Raw genomic sequence first — 18,465 nt, 5'->3', positions numbered from 1 at the left:
TGAATAACCAGAGGATCTATAGCATCCGAGTTGAAAGAGGCCCAACTTACATATACTGCGAAGATTTCTCTGTTCACATAAGCTAAGCATAACACACCTGAGGTCAAAATACAGTATTTTCTCAAAACTACCATATAGATGCAAAAGAAAATAAAGAACTCCTCAAAAATCACAGTCATCTCAATGTAATAGCAGATTGCACATAAAAGATGCTACAGGTACTGAAAACTAGAGAAACAATTTTACAGTCTGTAGTTGAGCAGTTATGGTAAAAAGTAAGGGATGAAATCCAGGGGTGAAAGTTTCCCTGGCAACATGGGAGATGACTCCCAGGATGAATCTGGCCCTGGCACCGTGGAATTAACAATTCCATCCTGACCAAAAGGGGGAAAAGAAGTTTAGCTAATAAAGTATCAATGGCAGAGAGAGTTCAAATAGAGTTGAGAGGCTACTCTGGAGGTTGCTATTATGCAAACTTCAGTTAGACCTTGCTACTTACAATAACCTGCCAACCCCCAACCAGGACCATTCCAGCCAATCCTAAAGAACACCTAAGGCAATATACAAGATTCCACAAGGGTTCCAGGCACTAGAGTAACTTTCCAGAAACCTACAATCTCCAGATGGGTTCCTGGTCCAGATAAGTCCTGAAACCTAGCCCAGCCTCTCCAGAACATCAGATAGTTCCATTTCCCTACCCCATATTAGTGACAGACCTTTCCAACATGAAAAAGTTAGAATAGTGATAGCCCAAATATTCCTAAAGAGAGGGACAGAAAGATCGAAGGTGATGGTGGAGTGACACAGAGAGGACAGGATTTAATAAATGAATATGATTGCTGAATCATTAAATTGATATCTCTTAGTCTCTAGTATCTCAGAGCAGCTAGAAATAAAAACTTAAAATTGCAGAATTGTAACCCATACCAAACTCTGAAATCTGTTATACAACTAATTGTGGTGCTGTGCTTTGAAATTTATTGCTTTTTTGTATATATGTTATGTTTCACAAAAAAGAAAGAAAAAAGTTCATTGTGGTGATAAACATTTAAGCCTTCTATTTTTTCTTTTGTATACTATATGGCATGGTCACATTTCATTCTTTTTTTCATGTGAGTATTCCATTATTGCAGCATTTGTTGACTTCTTGTTTTGGTTCGTTTTTTGTTTGTTGGCTTGTTTTTTTGTTTTTTGGGGAAGCGCAAGGGCCAGGAATTGAACCCGGGTCTCCTGCATGGCAGGCGAGAATTCTACCACTGAACTACCCTCGCATTCCTATTTAAGCCCTCTAGCCTCCTATATTCTGGAGCAGCTAGAAGGAAAAATATGAGAGGATCGTATGTTAGCCCATGACAAACTCTGGGATCTGTCCTGTAATCACTTTTTGAAGAGTGCTTTGAAAACTATTGCTTTTTTATTTCTTTGCTTTGTATATATGTTACACTATACAATAAAAAAAGTTAAAATAAATGAATAAGGGATGAAACTGTCAGCCTATGCCATACGTAAGAATTCCGGAGCCCAAGGTCACAGAGCTCAGGGAGCCACCCTTCTCCCATCAAAAGCTCACTCACCAACAGAAATGCAGAATACCTCAGTACATAGCCTGGTTGGTAAATGGAAATGAAATGAAATAATATGCTTTCTTTCTCATTATCTATACCATCGTTATTATTTACTGTTAATGAATAGTAAATCACGCATTTTAATATTTTCAAGAAAAATCCAGACTACTCACCCAATCAGATACTGGGCTCACAAAACTAAGTATAAAACTAGCCCTGAGCTTCCTGGAAGCCAAAGTAAAGAAGGGTTATTGTGACATACTAGAAACCCAGCTATCTACCAGGAATCAAGAACTCCTTCTACATATATATACGCATATGAATCCCAAGAATCACAAAAAGGATGAGAACAAATACCACAGGGTTGGACTATGAAATTCCACTGCAAGCACAGAAGAGGGAGGAAAAAAAGAAACATTTTTAAAATCATGAAACACGCGAATAACAATGGAGAGGTCAACTCATGAGAAACAGAGATGTCCAACCCCCACTCTTCCTGTGCCATTACTAAGAACCAGAGCACAACCATGGAGAGCATAATGCCACTCCTTTGGGGCATGATCCCCATCTCCTCGGCTCGTTCACTGCTGGCTCCTCCCCACCGACCATCCTGCACGGGTCAGCCACAAGTCTAGGAGCCCTGAAACCTTCAAGGAGCAGCTTACCTACACACTGGGAAGGCCCCAGCTTCCCTCTCCTTGCCGGGGCAGGTGGGTCAGGCTCCCTCAGCACAGGTGGGTCGGGCTCCCCAGAGCAGGTGGCTCAGGCTCCCCCAGACAGGTGGGTCAGGCTCCCCAGGGCAGGTGGATTAGGCTCCCTGGGGCAGGTGGGTCAGGCTCCCCTGGACAAGTGGGTCAGACTCCCCAGGGCAGGTGGATTAGGCTCCCCCAGCACAGGTGGATCAGGTTCCCCTGAGCAGGTGGATCGGGCTCCCCCAGGGCAGGTGGGTCGGGCTCCCCCAGGGCAGGTGGGTTGGGCTCCCCCAGGGCAGGTAGGATTGGCTTCAAACCAAACACCCGGTTTCCAGTGGCAGTGCGCAGTCCGACCGAGGTGTCCTGCCCAGTGGCAATGGGAAACCACACAGAAGCCAGGAAAGACACTGTCCCCTCCGACAGGGAAGTCCATGCATCACCGCTACCCAGAGAAGGAGGAAAAGGGCTCACCGGCCACTCCGAAGGGCCGCCGCAGCCCCGAGGTCAGCCTCCGCGTGCTGTTATCTCTCAGCTCCATGCGGCCGACGCGGACAATCTGACAAACGAAACTGATTTTCTCCCTTTTCAGGTCTTTGCTTCCGAGGTCCTAGAAAGATGAATTTCCGCAAATCATTTCGGAGAAGCACAATTCGAGGCAGTTTCAATTGAAACGGACAGCCAAAAGATGAACAGAGGCTCCTTTCTGCTACTGATCTTTAGCATGTTGGTAAGTTATTCACACGCCGGAAAGGAACCGAGTAACAATATTCAATTAGTGTTAAGTGAACTGAAGATACAAATGTAAGGGACGCTAGATAGTGAGAGAGTAAATCTCCGTCATGGTGCTTCTGAGGGTGGCTAAAGGCTCAGCAGATTTCTGGGAAGGCTCTTTATTAGTATTAAATTAACATTTATCACAAGTAATCTGAGGACAGAGAGAGAAGGCAGTCACTAAATACAGGCATCAGAGTGGGAAGTAATTAAACCGAACATCAACGGGTGCACTTACAGTAAAAACAGCTCGCAAATTATGCAATCTGTCTATATCTTTAGGTAATCCTGAACTTGACCAGCGAACCAAGTAGTTTTCACTTAAAAACAAAAAGAAGAAATAAAAAAAAATTAATTTTCAGACATAACAGGGAATTGAATGCACAGCCACATTGACTTACACTTAATACCACAGACGTCCACTACCTGGAAAATGATGTGAATTTATAAATATTGGCAATATCAAACAGAGCTACTTTTCAATTATCATATAACACAAATAATTTTCCACATAAGGATGCTGCAAAATCCTTGGGAGGTTTTAATCTTGAATGTCTTGGGTTATAATTGCAATGGAATTACGTACAAACAGCATTCCCAAGTGGAGTATTTTTGCAAGTATATTACTTCACCTAGAACGACTATGATATAAAATTCAATGCACTTCGTGTTTATTTTAAAACCGACCCCAAAAATAAATTGTATTGTATATTAAGAAATAAAGTCCTTATCAGAGGTGAGAATGAAATTCTCCACTTTCTTGTTTTCTAGCATACACTCAGTTTCTAAATTTAAAATATTACTAGCAAAGACATTGGAGCTTTTAAAACACATACTTCACACATAGCTTACACAATCACTTTACTATCTGTACAAAGAGAAATACCAAGGGCCAAAAGCAAGAGTGTGGAAAGAGACTAATGGTGTTAAAGATGGCAGGAATGGCAGAGACAAGATTTACAATGTTTTTCTTCAATAAAAGTCACAGAAAGTTCTTATGAGACAAGCCCCACTCTTGGCACAACTCCGGCCAGTCATGAGAGAAAGTAACATCAGGACAAGGTCACAGAAATGACATTCACTGGGACTAAAAGTTTAAAAGAGCAAGACTGATTTTTAAGGGGGTTCCAGAAATAGGAAAGCCTATGAAACCAACATAGGAAACAAAGTATCACTGCAACCTGCAGTTAGGGCCTTAAAATACTAAAAGGCTACCTGCATGCACTAAACTTGCCAGCCAGCAGCAATACGCGTGCAAGGTGGAAGAAGACTTCCACCAGCCTTCATCTTGCTGTCCCGACAGAGCCCTGGCTCTGCCCGGGGAAGACTAGCCAGCTGTTGTCTCCAAGGGGCCCTCCAGCAGGGCAGGACCTTCTGGTGGTCCCGAGGCCATTCTCCTACCAGCAGCCAGAGGGGAAAGGCGGCAGCCAAGGAACGTCACTGACCTGATGAACTTGAACTCCACCGGGTCATAGAGAGACATAAGCACTTCAGCATCTTCTCCTATCTTACAAACTACGTTTTTCAGGTTAACAAACAAAGCAAAGGAAGGGGTGGCGGCAAACTTGGCTTGTCGGTTAATGTCTGTGTTCTGCTTTTGAGACTGCAGTTGGGAAGAGAACAGAGGGTCGGCATTAGCGACGTTCATGCTAGCACTCACTTTTATAATTCCTACGAAATAGGAAAGGGCGTACAGCTAGTTGGCAAAACACAGGAAAGCCCTCTTTTATATATTCTCAACACATGCACCGCCCTGCTCAAAAAGAGACCACCCTGTTGCAATGCCACAGCCCCTTAATGGTTTGTACTGAGCACTTTCTTCAGAGATCAAAATTTTCAAGAGTCCAACTGATGACTCAGAATGGTAATGGTGTGATTATAGATGTAGTTTCTTGTCTAATTTAAACACTGTCTCATTCATCATGCCCTCAGTATTCAGTATATAGTATATGCTCAATAAATATTCACTGAATGAATGGATGACTCAATTGATCAATCCATTTCTGAATATCTACTACATGCAAGGTACTATTAAAGGTTTGGGGACATGAAAAATAGTCAATTAAGACGTATTTCCTGTGCTCATTGAGCTTGCGATATGTCTCCTCATTTCTTATCAAAGAACTGCAGAATTGGGTATCATTTCCCGTTTGACAGATGAGAATACAAAGTCAGTGTCACTGAGATCCTACCTCCTAAATGAAGCTCAGTGCCATGTACAACCCCCTCAAATGACAAAACCCTTTCCCGTCATCAGCACCATATTTTGCCACTAGGCTCCATTCCATTTTTCATTGTAGGAAACATACCGTTCCTAGAGCTGTTACTTTGCAGGCGTTTTTTTAGTACAAATTCTGGGCTTCATTTATATTTTACTAATGCAAAAAATGTTCATGAGGAAATGTACTGCCACTGTAAATGGTCATACAAAGAGAGCCGAACTTACCTTTTCTTCTTGTAATCTTTCTTCCACTTGTTTAGATGCTATTTCATGTGCTCTGAAAAGACTAATTGTGCTAGTTAGTTCTGGATCCAAAATGTTTCCATCCTCATCTCTCACCACCAGGTCCAAATCAAGAATTCTAAAACAATAAGAATTCAGAACTCATGGACACAAACCAAGAAGGTGGAATTCTCTTACACTGCTTCAGTCCCAACAATGCAGCAGATGAGAACTGCACAGAAATTTGGAGTCTCCTGCAATTATTAGGAAACATAATTCTGTGAGGTCACTTTCTTTAACTCAAAATCTATCCTCTTGGTGAAAAAAAATTTTTTTCCTCAATGTTTACCTTCATATAAATAGTGACCTTGTCAACCAATCAGAAATTTTGCAGCTCTACCAAGCCCAACTGAAGTGACAGTTATTCTGAACAATTTAAGGCACACCGTCAATATATACCATGTGTATACACATATTCATATACATATGCACACACACGCAAACTCCTATGTCCCAACACACGTAGGCGGCAGATGTCACTGGGTCAGGTGGAGGAAACTAAGATACTCCTTGTAAGCTCACAGGTTCCACTGCTCAGCTTTTCTCCTACCTACAGTCAGTTCCAATCCCTAAATTAGCCCATCAGAAGCTTTTCAATAAAGATGTTCTATTGTGTTTGAACACCAGGCATATGGAAGTTACACACAACTTTAAAACCAACTTCCTGGCCAGATGGCTAAATGCAGTAGCCAACTTAAAACACAATCAACATCTGCTTAATAAATCTGTCTGTTCTATATCTGGAATGATTTTTTTGGCAATACTCTCTCCAAGTTCCCAAATCTGAAAAAAATAGGTGATTTTTGCCACAGTCTTAATGTAAAGAATAACCAAAAACAATTACATAGAGAAAGAAATCAGGAGTTGTGCATTGGTGGTGTGCCTGATTTTCTTTTCTTTTCTTTTTTTTTTTTTAATAAAAAAAAGAAAAGAAATTAACACAACATTTAGAAATCATTCCATTCTACATATGCACTCAATAATTCTTTGTATCATCACATAGATGTATGATCGTCATTTCTTAGTACATTTGCATCGATTTAGGAAAAGAACTAGCAAAACAGCAGAAAAAGATATAGAATGTTAATATAGAGAAGAAAATTAAAATAATAATAATAAAAATATATATATATATAAAAAGGAAAAAGAAAAAAACAAAAACAAAAGATACAAACAAACAAACAAACAAACAAAAAACTATAGTTCAGGTGCAGCTTCATTCAGTGTTTTAACATAGTTACATTACAATTAGGTATTATTGTGCTGTCCATTTTTGAGTTTTTGTATCTAGTCCTATTGCACAGTCTGTATCCCTTCAGCTCCAATTACCCATTATCTTACCCTGTTTCTAACTCCTGCTGGTCTCTGTTACCAATGATATATTCCAAGTTGATTCTCGAATGTCGGTTCACATCAGTGGGACCATACAGTATTTGTCCTTTAGTTTTTGGCTAGACTCACTCAACATAATGTTCTCTAGGTCCATCCATGTTATTACATGCTTCATAAGTTTAGTCTGTCTTAAAGCTGCATAATATTCCATCGTAGGTATACACCACAGTTTGTTTAGCCACTCGTCTGTTGATGGACATTTTGGCTGTTTCCATCTCTTTGCAATTGTAAATAATGCTGCTATAAGCACTGGTGTGCAAATGTCCATCTGTGTCTCTGCCCTTAAGTCCTTTGAGTAGATACCCAGCAGTGGTACCACTGGGTCGTAATCCATTCTGCCAGTCTATGTCTTTTGATTGGGGAATTCAGTCCATTAACTTTTAGTGTTATTATTGTTTGGATAATATTTTCCTCTACCATTTTGGCTTTTGTATTATATGTATCATATCTGATTTTCCTTCTTTCTACACTTTACTCCATACCTCTCTCTTCTGTCTTTTCGTATCTGACTCTAGTGCTCCCTTTAGTATTTCTTGCAGAGCTGGTCTCTTGGTCACAAATTCTCTCAGTGACTTTTTGTCTATAAATGTTTTAATTTCTCCTTCATTTTTGAAAGACAATTTTGCTGGATATAGGAGTCTTGGTTGGCAGTTTTTCTCTTTTAGTAATTTAAATATATCATCCCACTGTCTTCTAGCTTCCATGGTTTCTGCTGAGAAATCTACACAGTCTTATTGGGTTTCCCTTGTATGTGACAGATTGTTTTTCTCTTGCTGCTTTCAAGATCCTCTCTTTCTCTTTGACCTCTGACATTCTAACTAGTAAGTGTCTTGGAGAACGCCTATTTGGATCTATTCTCTTTGGGGTGCGCTGCACTTCTTGGATCTGTAATTTTAGGTCTTTCATAAGAGTTGGGAAATTTTCAGTGATAATTTCTTCCATTAGTTTTTCTCCTCCTTTTCCCTTCTCTTCTCCTTCTGGGACACCCACAACACGTATATTTGTGCGCTTCATATTGTCATTCAGTTCCCTGATCCCCTGCTCAAGTTTTTCCATTCTTTTCCCTATAGTTTCTGTTTCTTTTTGGAATTCAGATGTTCCATCCTCCAGTTCACTAATTGTAGCTTCTGTTTCTTTAAATCTACCATTGTAGGTATCCATTGTTTTTTCCATCTTTTCTACTTTGTCCTTCACTCCCATAAGTTCTGTGATTTGTTTTTTCAGATTTTCTATTTCTTCTTTTTGTTCAGCCCATGTCTTCTTCATGTCCTCCCTCAATTTATTGATTTGGTTTTTGAAGAGGTTTTCCATTTCTGTTCGTATATTCAGCATTAGTTGTCTCAGCTCCTGTATCTCATTTGAACTATTGGTTTGTTCCCTTGACTGGGCCATATCTTCGATTTTCCGAGTGTGATCCGTTATTTTCTGCTGGTATCTGGGCATTTGATCAGATTTCCCTGGGTGTGGGACCCGGCTGGTTGAAAGGTTTTTCTGTGAAATCTCTGGGCTCTGTTTTTCTTTTCCTGCCCAGTAGGTGGCGCTCGTGACGCTCGTCTGTCTGCAGGTCCCACCAGTAAAAGACGCTGTGGCTCCTTTAACTTGCCAATCCGAATCACAGTCAGCCCAGGAAACCGCGCGTGGAGCGGGGATCGCCGGCCACCACGGCTTGGGGGAGTGCCGGTCCAAATTGCCTAGCTGGCCCGAGACGCCAAGCGTGGCGGGAGGGCCCCGCTATCCAACGTTCCCAGTCGGACCGGGAAGCCACGTGTGTGGTCGCCAGCTGCCCGGGCCTGGGGAAGCGCGCGCCCCTCAGGTATCTCACCGCAGCAGATTCTCCCTGCCCGTTCAGCCATTCCAGAATGGGGTACGCTGTCTTTTTGGTCTCTGTCGTGGCTCCGGGAGCTGTTTCGTATTGTTTCTGTTTCTTTAGTTGCTGTTCTAGAGGAGGAACTAAGACCCGCCATCTTCTCCGGAAGTCCTGATTTTCTTTTTAATAAAGTCATACTGATCTGAGGATAGGAATTTCCCACAGATTCCTCATGCTATTTTATTTTATTTCTGCTAATGACAAGTGTATGGAAGCATGCTGTTATTTTTTTAACCATATGACAAGGGAAAGAGAGTCTTTTGAAAGAAAGATAAATTTCAATTAGAGAATGTTTTTATCAGTTACAGGTCTAAGAGGAAAAGGTAAATTGCCATGAACACTCCATCAATAAAACCCAACCTCGAGATTCTTCTTGTCCCCTAGAAGCCACACATATCACAGCTAGGCAAGAATTTGATAACATGAGAAACCTGTATCACTTTTAGTGTTATGCTGGACCACCACAGCATTTGGAAGGCAATTAGAAAGATCACTTTTTTCCCTCCTTAGTATCTATTGACTGAATAGATGGTGATGATGAAGCAAGATGAACTAGCCCTGCCAGCAGCCTACGGGTAAATGGGCTTTTAAAGACAAATAGTCAGAGGCTTTCCCATTGCATGAAAACCGCCACAGCAGTTGCAATGTTTGTGGGGTGCCATGACAATATAGTTATCACACACACACACACACCCAAAAAACAAACGTTTAAGCTCTCATCAGGTGTTTCACTGATGAGGCAAAGAGTCTGCCCTCCCTACTGTTTTGTTCATCCCTCCATCGGCTCTTGGCTGGGGCTGTCACTGCTGGCCCAGGTGGAGTGCATGGTGGCATGTGCAGAGCTGCAAAGCACCCAGCTTCAGAAGGACCAAGCCTGAAGGACAGTGCTGACCACAGAGAATGAGTGCCTTAAGGTGCACAGTTACCGGCACTCGTGAGTCGCAGGCCCTGCACCAGCCTGCTATACCTTCCTCCCACTAATCCCCACCTCCTGCCAGCTGCTCATACATGACGACAACTAAGCATGAAGAAATTATTTCTTTATCCATCATCAAGTATCTAGAAGAGCCCAGAGCCTGGATCCTAAGCCAGCACGGTCTCTAGGCAGAGCCCATACTCTTTCAAGAATGCCATCTGCCAACCATCCCATGAAATGGGTCGGAGTTTCCTCAAGCCAGCCATTCTCGATGCTGTGCTCAGCTAGCAGGGCTCAGAAGGTTCTGAATCCAGACCGGGCCTCAACCAGGAAGAGCTCACACCAAGGGAATCTAAGCATGCCATGGTAATCCAACACATTAAAGATTAATTACATGGAAGCCTAAAGCACCTAGGAGGGAAAGGGGGAAAAGGTACAAAAACCCTGAAATTATATGTAAATTGTGTGTATTACCTACGTGCATTTTTCTGGGGTGACAGTCCATGACCTTCATCTCACTGAAGGGGCCCCACCCTCCTCCCCCCTTTAAAGAAAGGTAAGAGCACCTAAGCAAAAGATTTCCTTCTAAAGGCACAAAACACCTTCTCTCCCATCTTAAAATCAGATCTCTAACACCGTGATTATATTTTATATGATTTTGTTTTTTGGAGGAGGGACCAGAAAGAGCTGCACAGAGCATAAGGTTTTAAGAGAAATTTTATGGTGTAGCCTTGAAATCTTCTGGCAAAAATAAAAAGGCTTATTGGGATTCTATTTCCTATCAAAACAGTAAATTACATTTGGAAACACTTCCTTTCTTAACAAGATTGCTTCACAACATAAAGTGCTTTGGTAGCTTCCCGCAGCCAAATTATGCAGGTGGTCTCTGAACACAGGTTCAAAATACGATATGCCAAAAGAAAATAAAATCATGCTCCAAAAGCGGTTTCTTAAGCACGTGGGCTTGAAATGGCCACAATATCTAATAATATCTAAGCTTCTGGCTTTCTGGAAAAATACAACAAAAACGTCTATAATGTTTCTAATCCAAACCTTTCTTCTTGCTAATAGTATTGATTTAAGAAACTTTTCACACTTCAAAATATGAATTGCCAAAAAACAAAATTATGTGATGATTGTGATTTTACAGAAAGGTTCTGTGCAGATCTGTACATGAGATCTACCTACAGGACTGTTTTTAAGCTGAGAAATTGGAGGCAAACCATTTCCCTTTTCTACACATCAGGTTCCAGGGTCCAAAATGAAGTTGGACTAATCCGAAGTTCTCCAGAATGTTTTCCATCATGAGCCAGCAGCATCTTTGAAAACTGACACCCCTAGCCATGATCCTGGCCATAATAAATCAGAATTTAAGGCATGGGTCCAAGATTCTCTATTCTGAAAGTTCTCTTAAGGCTTCGTCCAACTCTGACATTATATGAATGACCAAATAGTTATGAGGTGGGAACAGGCATGGCCTCGTTCTGGTTAAAGAACCCACAAAATTGGGATCAGGGTAACTGAGGCCTTTCAGCCTCAGAAAGCACGAGCTCAAGCTCAAAGGTGCAGCTCCACAGGGGAGGGGATGCATCAGCCTAAGGCATTCGGCAGAGATGGGTGGACTTGTACAGGGAGATCTCATGCAGGTCCCCATCTCAGGAGATGCCGGAGATGTTTGTTTTGCATAAAACAATTATCCATTGTTGATCAGAAATTCAATTTTAGCCTGGTTGTATTTTTGTTTGTTAATCTGGCAGCCCTTCTGGTGACAAGTTTTAAGGAGGTGAATGCTAACGGTCCATCCAACTCTGAGAACTTGGGATTCTACAAAAAGAAAGCTGGTGTTTGTTACTGCACAAAGCACACACACATTTGGACTTGAAGTCAAGTACTGGGAGCCAAAAGTAACAGTCCTTCCCCGGGGGGAATTAACAGAGGGCCTACAACATCAGCAAAAAAGGACAGGCTACCCAGGCCCCAGACCTGACTCAATCACCAAAGAACAAAGAGAAGAACTGATTTCAACAGTGACTCGAGAAACTCTCCTGATTTTCAGAATTCACAAAGAAAACTTCCCATTCTTTCAAAAAATGAAAAACATGTTATTACGGTGATGTTAGAAACCGTGTTTTATAATAAAATGTACTTTTGGTCTCCTCCAGACTTATGGTGATGTTACTTTTGGATAACTTCAGCATGAAATCATCATTAAGATAAACATACCTGTTTCCATAATCAATTTTGGCAGTGACCTTCTTCTTCAGCTCTTTGAGCTCATCCTGGGGCAGAGTTCCAGAAAGAATTTGCGACCGCCATTCAATAAGGTCGTAGATCATATGGCGAACGCTTCGAAACATCTCCCTGTTATCATGCTATAATGCGGGGGGGAAAAGCCAATCATAAAGCTGTTGGAGTGAAATAGCACTGTGCAGATCATACAGAGCGGGTTCCCCCCCAATACACATGTAATGTAGGCTTTATATCATGGGACTTAATATAAAATTAAAAGATGTTTTTAGCATGAAACTGAACCACATTATGTGGAATGTGGTTCCTATGAAATACTAAAAGGCAAAAATGATAAAATTAATGCACAATCCCCCATGTACCATCTAATGTCCCAGAGCCTCCACTGCTGAATTGAGAAGGTGACCACACCAGGCCCAGAATTGAGTCTCATGAGCCTCCAGCATCTGACCCACGATGGGCAATGCTTAAAGCTCCTTTGGAATTAGTCTGAGTCTAAAGAGCGGAATCCTGTGACTTGCTTACGGAGTCTTTGGGACTATTCTCAGCACACTGGGAAACTCTATTCCTAGGCCTGAGCTGTCAGCTGAGCTGTGGAGAAAACATCTCCCCAGCTGGCCCCTCCTGCACTGCGATCAACGGGGCAGACTCAGAGATGCTTCTGCAAGAATCCCCAGCACTCTACAAGCTCCAAATTCCTTTACACCAAAAGGGAAACATAACAGAGACAAAAAACTCACACTTTTTATCACTTTCTATGTATTGGGATGGAATAATGGGTACAAAGAATAGCAACAGCTTTGCAACTGAAAATGTACAAGTCATCAAAGGTTAGTGAATACCCAAAGGAAAAGTAACCTGGTTGTTCTTTCCACGAGAAGAAATCGAGGTGGCACCAAATTTAATATAATTTTAAATATCATAGTTCCCTGAAAAAATTTAAATGTGGGCATTCATTGCTGTTTTTTAAAATAACTTTCCATCTACCAGTCTGAATGCCCCACCTCCACAGTCTCTGGTATTTGACCTTCTTTCTAGGAGTTTCTAAGATCCCCACCACCACCCATCATGTAATAGCCTAAAAAGTAATTTTACATCCCATGGGCTATCATTATTATTATCCTAAAAGGAATAACTAGGAAATATTCTAATGATTACTAACAATTGTTAATAGCTTATTATTATTCTAACTTTTTTTAAATGGAAAGAATACTAAACGGTCAGAATTGATGGTTTATTCCAAAATTATGTTAGGGTCCCTGTTATTAATTCTCCTTGTTCACTTTCTAAAGCCATAATAAATATCTAAAATCTTTAATTGTTTTGCTCATTTATCTACAACCACAGAGCAGAACAAAAAATACCTATAAAAATATTACCAGTATTTTGCCCTGGCTTTGCACAAATCAAAGTAGGACCGTAAGAGGCAAATTTAAGGTTTTTTTGTTGTTTTCTGTTTTTTTTTTTTTTTTACATGGGCAGGCACTGGGAAACAAAATTTAAGTTTTTTAAAAAGCAACCAATCTTTGTCACTATGGGCAATAAAAATTATCTAAAATTGAGAGTGCTCCTGATTGTACAACCAAGTGAGGATACTATAAGACACAGTTTGTTTATTTGGGGCATTATCTTTGATACCCAATAGATGGAGGGAGCTGTTTGCCAGTCTACTTAAAATAAGAATGGCAAACTGGGATACATTTATAAGATGGAATATGGTGCAGCTACAAAAAGGAAGTCAGGAGGCACGCAACAAAATGAATAAACCTTGAGGACAATGTATTGTGCAAAATAAGCCAGAAACAAAAAGACAAAGATGCAAGGTCTCTTTCAGAAAATACTTATAAGAAAATTGGAGCCTAGATTGTAAGTCCTTATAGCAGCCGCAGTTAGTCTGCAGCTGTAAGTGTATTTCTAGATTCTGAGACATTGAGCTATATCTGTTATCAGCTGATATTTTCCTGGAACTTTGAGTAACTGTGACACCTAAAACCCAGAAATGAAGTGCTCAGCCCTGAAAGTTAGCCTAGCTATATATAAAAACAATTAATCAAAAAAGAGATCAAGGCTCAATTAGAGATAAAAATGAAGCTAACCTGGCTGAGTCTAAGGTAAATCAGAATACAGGGTACAAGATGATAGTTATGTACTCTAAACCTTCACCTACTGTATGAGACCAAAGGTAGAGAAATTTATTATGTCTAGAATCTATATTTTCTGTAACACACAATCTAAATCAGCCTGTCTTGGTGGATCATTTAAACAACCCAAACTCCTGGAGATCAGAAATGGAACGAGGCCTTGTAATGCTGTATACCTTAATATAAATACCTGGATACATCTCAGACTATGGCGGACTGAAAAAAAGCATTGGTAGAGCCTTGAGGGTACAAAGGAAAAAATATATATATGGAACTATAACACTTTTCTATCCAGGAAATCCCAAGTATCCTCTCAACCACTGGGGACACCCAAGAAAACAAGTCAAGCCCTTCATTTTGAGGCTTACCCTTATGAAACAATTTCTGTAGTGGAGAAGCTAAGACTACCTATAATGAGGCCTAAGAGTTGCTTCCAGGAAACCTCTTTTGTTGCTGAAATGTGGCCTCTTTCTAAGCCCAAATCTGCAAGGAAAATCATTAACTTCCCACCCATGTGGCCACTGACATTCAGGATTGAAAGTCTCCCTGACAACTTCCTGGAAGTGTGATTCCTGGGTATGAGTCTAGCCCTTACACCTGGGATTGACAACACCTTACTGCCCAAAGGAGAAAAGAAGTGTAATAAAATAAGGCATCAGTGGCTAAAAGGGGTCAAATAGAGTCAAGAGACTATTCTGGAAGCTGCTCTTATGCAACTTCAGTTAGGTAGTGCTAATTGCCATAGTTTGCTAAATCCCAACCAACATCACTTCTGTTAAATCTTAAGAATACCTAGGGCTCGAACTGAGACTCTATAAAATTTTGTGTACTAAGCTTACTTTCCTGGAACCTATAATTCCCAGAGGGTTCCTAGACCAGATAAATCCTGTAACCCAGAGGGACCAGCCTCTCCAAGATTTTCAACTAATTATATCTCCCTATCCTTTAGTGTCAACACCCCTTCTCAGTATAAGAAAGTCAGACAGGCACTGCCTAAAGTTCCCTATGGATTGGGAGAAAGATCAAAGGAGAAGAAGGAGTTATACAAGAGAAAACAGGATTCAACAAATGAGTATGACTGCTGAATCACTATATTGATATTTCTTCTAGCTTCCAGTGTTTTAGAGCAGCTAGAAGAAAAAATCTGAAATACTGGAATGGTAATCCACAAAAAACTCTGAAACTGGTCTGCAACTAGTTGTTGAGGTATACTTTGAAAAGTATTGCTTTTTCTTTCTCTTTCTTGTATATATGTTATATTTCACAATAAAAAATATTTAAAATAAACAAACAAATTTTTTTAAAAAGGCAACTGAGGTGATGGCTGGGAATGTCTATTCCAAGATGCTATGGCCAAAACCATGTCCACTGACATATTAGTCAGCATTAACTCCTGTTTGTTTTGCTGCCATATTTTTGTTTAAAAATTGCTAAGTTGAACATGAAACCCCAGCCACAAAATTGCTCGGATTTACACAAAACATTCATGGCTAGCTTTACGCTTTTAGGTTGTTCCATACGTTTGATGAACAATTACTGAAACTGCTTATTACTGTGCATTTACAGTAAACCACTGTATAATCAAAAGCAACAAGCCTGGCCAGCAAGCAGCTGTGGGCCTTCAGGAAGTTTACTATGTTCCCAAGAAATTAACGCTCTGACTTCTTCTCACAGCCCTTGCCTGGCGCTGACAACATTAGCATATGAGAAATTCACACTGAATAGAAATATGGGCTTAACAAAAGGTGATCTTCTGCAAATATGCATTTATGTGCAAAGAAATGCCTGAGGGAATATGAAATGGAAGGTGTCAGATCCTCAACCTCTCTGAATTAATAAGATTTTTTCAGGGATCAGGAGAACTAGATAAATGCACAGGAAGCCAGAATGTAAAATATTCCCCTGCCGCTGTAACCAACAATCACAGCTAAATCCAGAAAACTATGTAGTTAATCTAGAATGATGAGAGGCATCACTTACAGTCAGACAATCCCAAAACATAACAGTAACAATAATAATAATCAACCTCTATTAAACGCATCTATAAAAGAAGCACCTATTACAGTTGAAAAGCAATTTAGTTTTCACGATCAAAATATAAAATCTGGCATCACACCGACACAGACTGCCTAATCCTGACGTTGGGGGGCCCTGGAGAGATCACGTTTCTTTTGCACCCCATGGGGAAGTGAATGAGGAGGCTCCTTCCTTTGCAGCCCACTGCATACCAGGGAACACAGCTGCACTGAACAGAGAGCAGATCAAAGGGCACATGGCCCCAATGGGGGCCAAACAGGCCATTTTGCTTTCTTTACCCTCTATAAGCAGGACCCTTTTCTAAGAAGTTCTGCTTTTGAAGGTTCTGAGGGAAAGGAAAAAACATGCTTTTGGTGTGGCAAAATCCAAAAAAGAACAGGCCATTTTGCTTTCTTCACCCTCTATAAGCAGGACCCTTTTCCAAGAAGTTCTGCTTTTGAGGGTTCCCAGGGAAAGGAAAAAATAGGCTTTTGGTGTGACAAAATTCAAAAAAGACCATTCTCTACTATTTTCCCTTTCTTTTTCTTTTCCTTTTTTCTCTTAAATTGTGGGAAAATATACATAACTTAAAATGCATCACTTTAACCACTTTCAAGTGTGCAATCTCGTGGCACTAATGATGAGTGACCACCAGCACGATTTCCAGGACCACTGTCCATTTCTAAGTATCAATCTCGAATCCTGTTTTCTCACCACGTAGAGCTGCCTCCAGATGGTGGACCACTCCCGGAGAGTGGTGGTGACTTCCTGGATGAGCGGGAGGTCGCCTGGGATGACCGTCTCATGTTGTCTGAGATAAAAGAGGGAAAAAGACATCTCAGTCCATGCCTCCATCAACCACTGCAAAGCATGCCTTGCAAATTCCAAATCAAGGCCATAAAGTTCGATATTTAAACAGATTGAGAAAGCACACAAATAAATAGGCCTGTGTTCGTGCGTATAAGTAGCCCTCTAAGAATGACAAGTAAGAGTTGCACAGTCTGACAATGTCCATCCATTACCCCGCATGGAAATCAACCACCTCTCATGTCAAGGTAAGATGAAGGAAGCAAATAATATCCCATTAAAAGTCTCCAGAACGTCAAGGTCTAGAAAGTGGAAAGTATATTCATAATGTGTGTACCCATCCATCTTACAGATGCCATAAATTACAACCCGTCTGTGTGGCATTAAAATGCAGGTTTGGGTTAAGATTATTTTTACGTTTCTGTCAGGCATAAAGCTCATTATAGGATAATACATGAAGCAGTTATCCTTGACAGAATCAGAGTGGGTGCCGCTTCCACTTCTCTGCGGGTTCCCTATCTGATCCCAGCTCTGATTTAGGTTTTCACTCTTTTGCCCTCAACCCCAAAGTTAACCCTCGACTTATTCTTAACTTATTATCGATTAGTGCACTGGTTTTCATTCAAATCACAGACAAATGTTTTCTGAACACATGCCCTGGATCGTGCCCTCTACCGAATCCTACAAAGACTCAGAATGTTTGGGGCTGGGGCAAAGACTGAATCTGTGGCTTGTGAAGTTAGGCTACTGCTCCCAGAGATCCTCTGTGTGTCCCAACAGACAGGACTCAAACCAACCTGGAATGTCCAGGAACGCAAAAATGGGCTCCACCTATGCCCTTTGATTTGCGGGGTCCCAGACCTAGGGAAAGATCCTCACTTTGGCTCACTCCTGGGGTTCAAACCTGAATATTAATGATGGGGGACTGACTCCCTGTAGCAGAAACGCCAGTGCTCCTGAGACTCGGTCTCTGTGTTGAGGCTGGACAGGGTGTCCCAGCCTCAGCCACAGCGGCCAGGTGTCCAAGGGAGTACTGCATAAGAGACCACCCCCCACAAAACTGCTCGTAGGAATGACCTTTGAGTGGGATGTCATTGGGGTCTATTAAGGGACACAATTAAAATGGCCCCACCAAGCCGGACACTGAGTTTCCCAGTAAGGATGCTGATGAAAATGTTGGTCCTTCCCCTCGACTTCCCCATCCTTACAAAGTCTCTGGGGAGACATTTCTCAGCCGACAGCAGGAGGGCCAGCACCTGTTCTGTTTTCATCTTACAGATCCGGGTTTCCTGCTGATTGCCTTGGGCTCTTCACATGGCTATTGTAAGTGTGGCGCTCAGTCGGTACCCCACTTCTACCAGGTGAACAGGGCCTCCCTGAAAGCACTGTGTCCCAGCCTTAGTTCTGGTTCCTTCTTACCCTCCTGCCTTTGGATAGGCCTGATCTGTCCCTTGAACTAAAGCGCCCACTACCCCCGATGCATCTGATGTAGCTGTATTGTATTATCTTTGTAACCACGCTGTAACCTGCCAGGGGTCAGCAATGTAC

The 18,465-nt window shown here is 41.4% G+C and overlaps 1 protein-coding gene across 1 annotated transcript in view; it reads right to left on the bottom strand.

Annotated features, from left to right (window-relative positions):
- The window catches only part of DOCK1 (dedicator of cytokinesis 1), a 564,538-nt gene that overhangs the window by 473,409 nt on the left and 72,664 nt on the right, over positions 1-18,465 (bottom strand). The window contains exons 5-10 of the mRNA XM_077126402.1: positions 16,825-16,921; positions 11,930-12,078; positions 5,475-5,610; positions 4,474-4,631; positions 3,267-3,348; positions 2,729-2,864 (exon numbers count right to left, since the gene is read on the bottom strand). Coding sequence (XP_076982517.1) covers positions 2,729-2,864; positions 3,267-3,348; positions 4,474-4,631; positions 5,475-5,610; positions 11,930-12,078; positions 16,825-16,921 — 758 coding nt within the window. The remainder of the gene's footprint in view (positions 1-2,728; positions 2,865-3,266; positions 3,349-4,473; positions 4,632-5,474; positions 5,611-11,929; positions 12,079-16,824; positions 16,922-18,465) is intronic.

This window comes from Tamandua tetradactyla, chromosome 13, assembly GCF_023851605.1.
Source record: "Tamandua tetradactyla isolate mTamTet1 chromosome 13, mTamTet1.pri, whole genome shotgun sequence".
Classification (NCBI taxonomy): Eukaryota; Metazoa; Chordata; class Mammalia; order Pilosa; family Myrmecophagidae; genus Tamandua; species Tamandua tetradactyla.
This window is presented reverse-complemented; position numbering and strand designations above follow the sequence as displayed.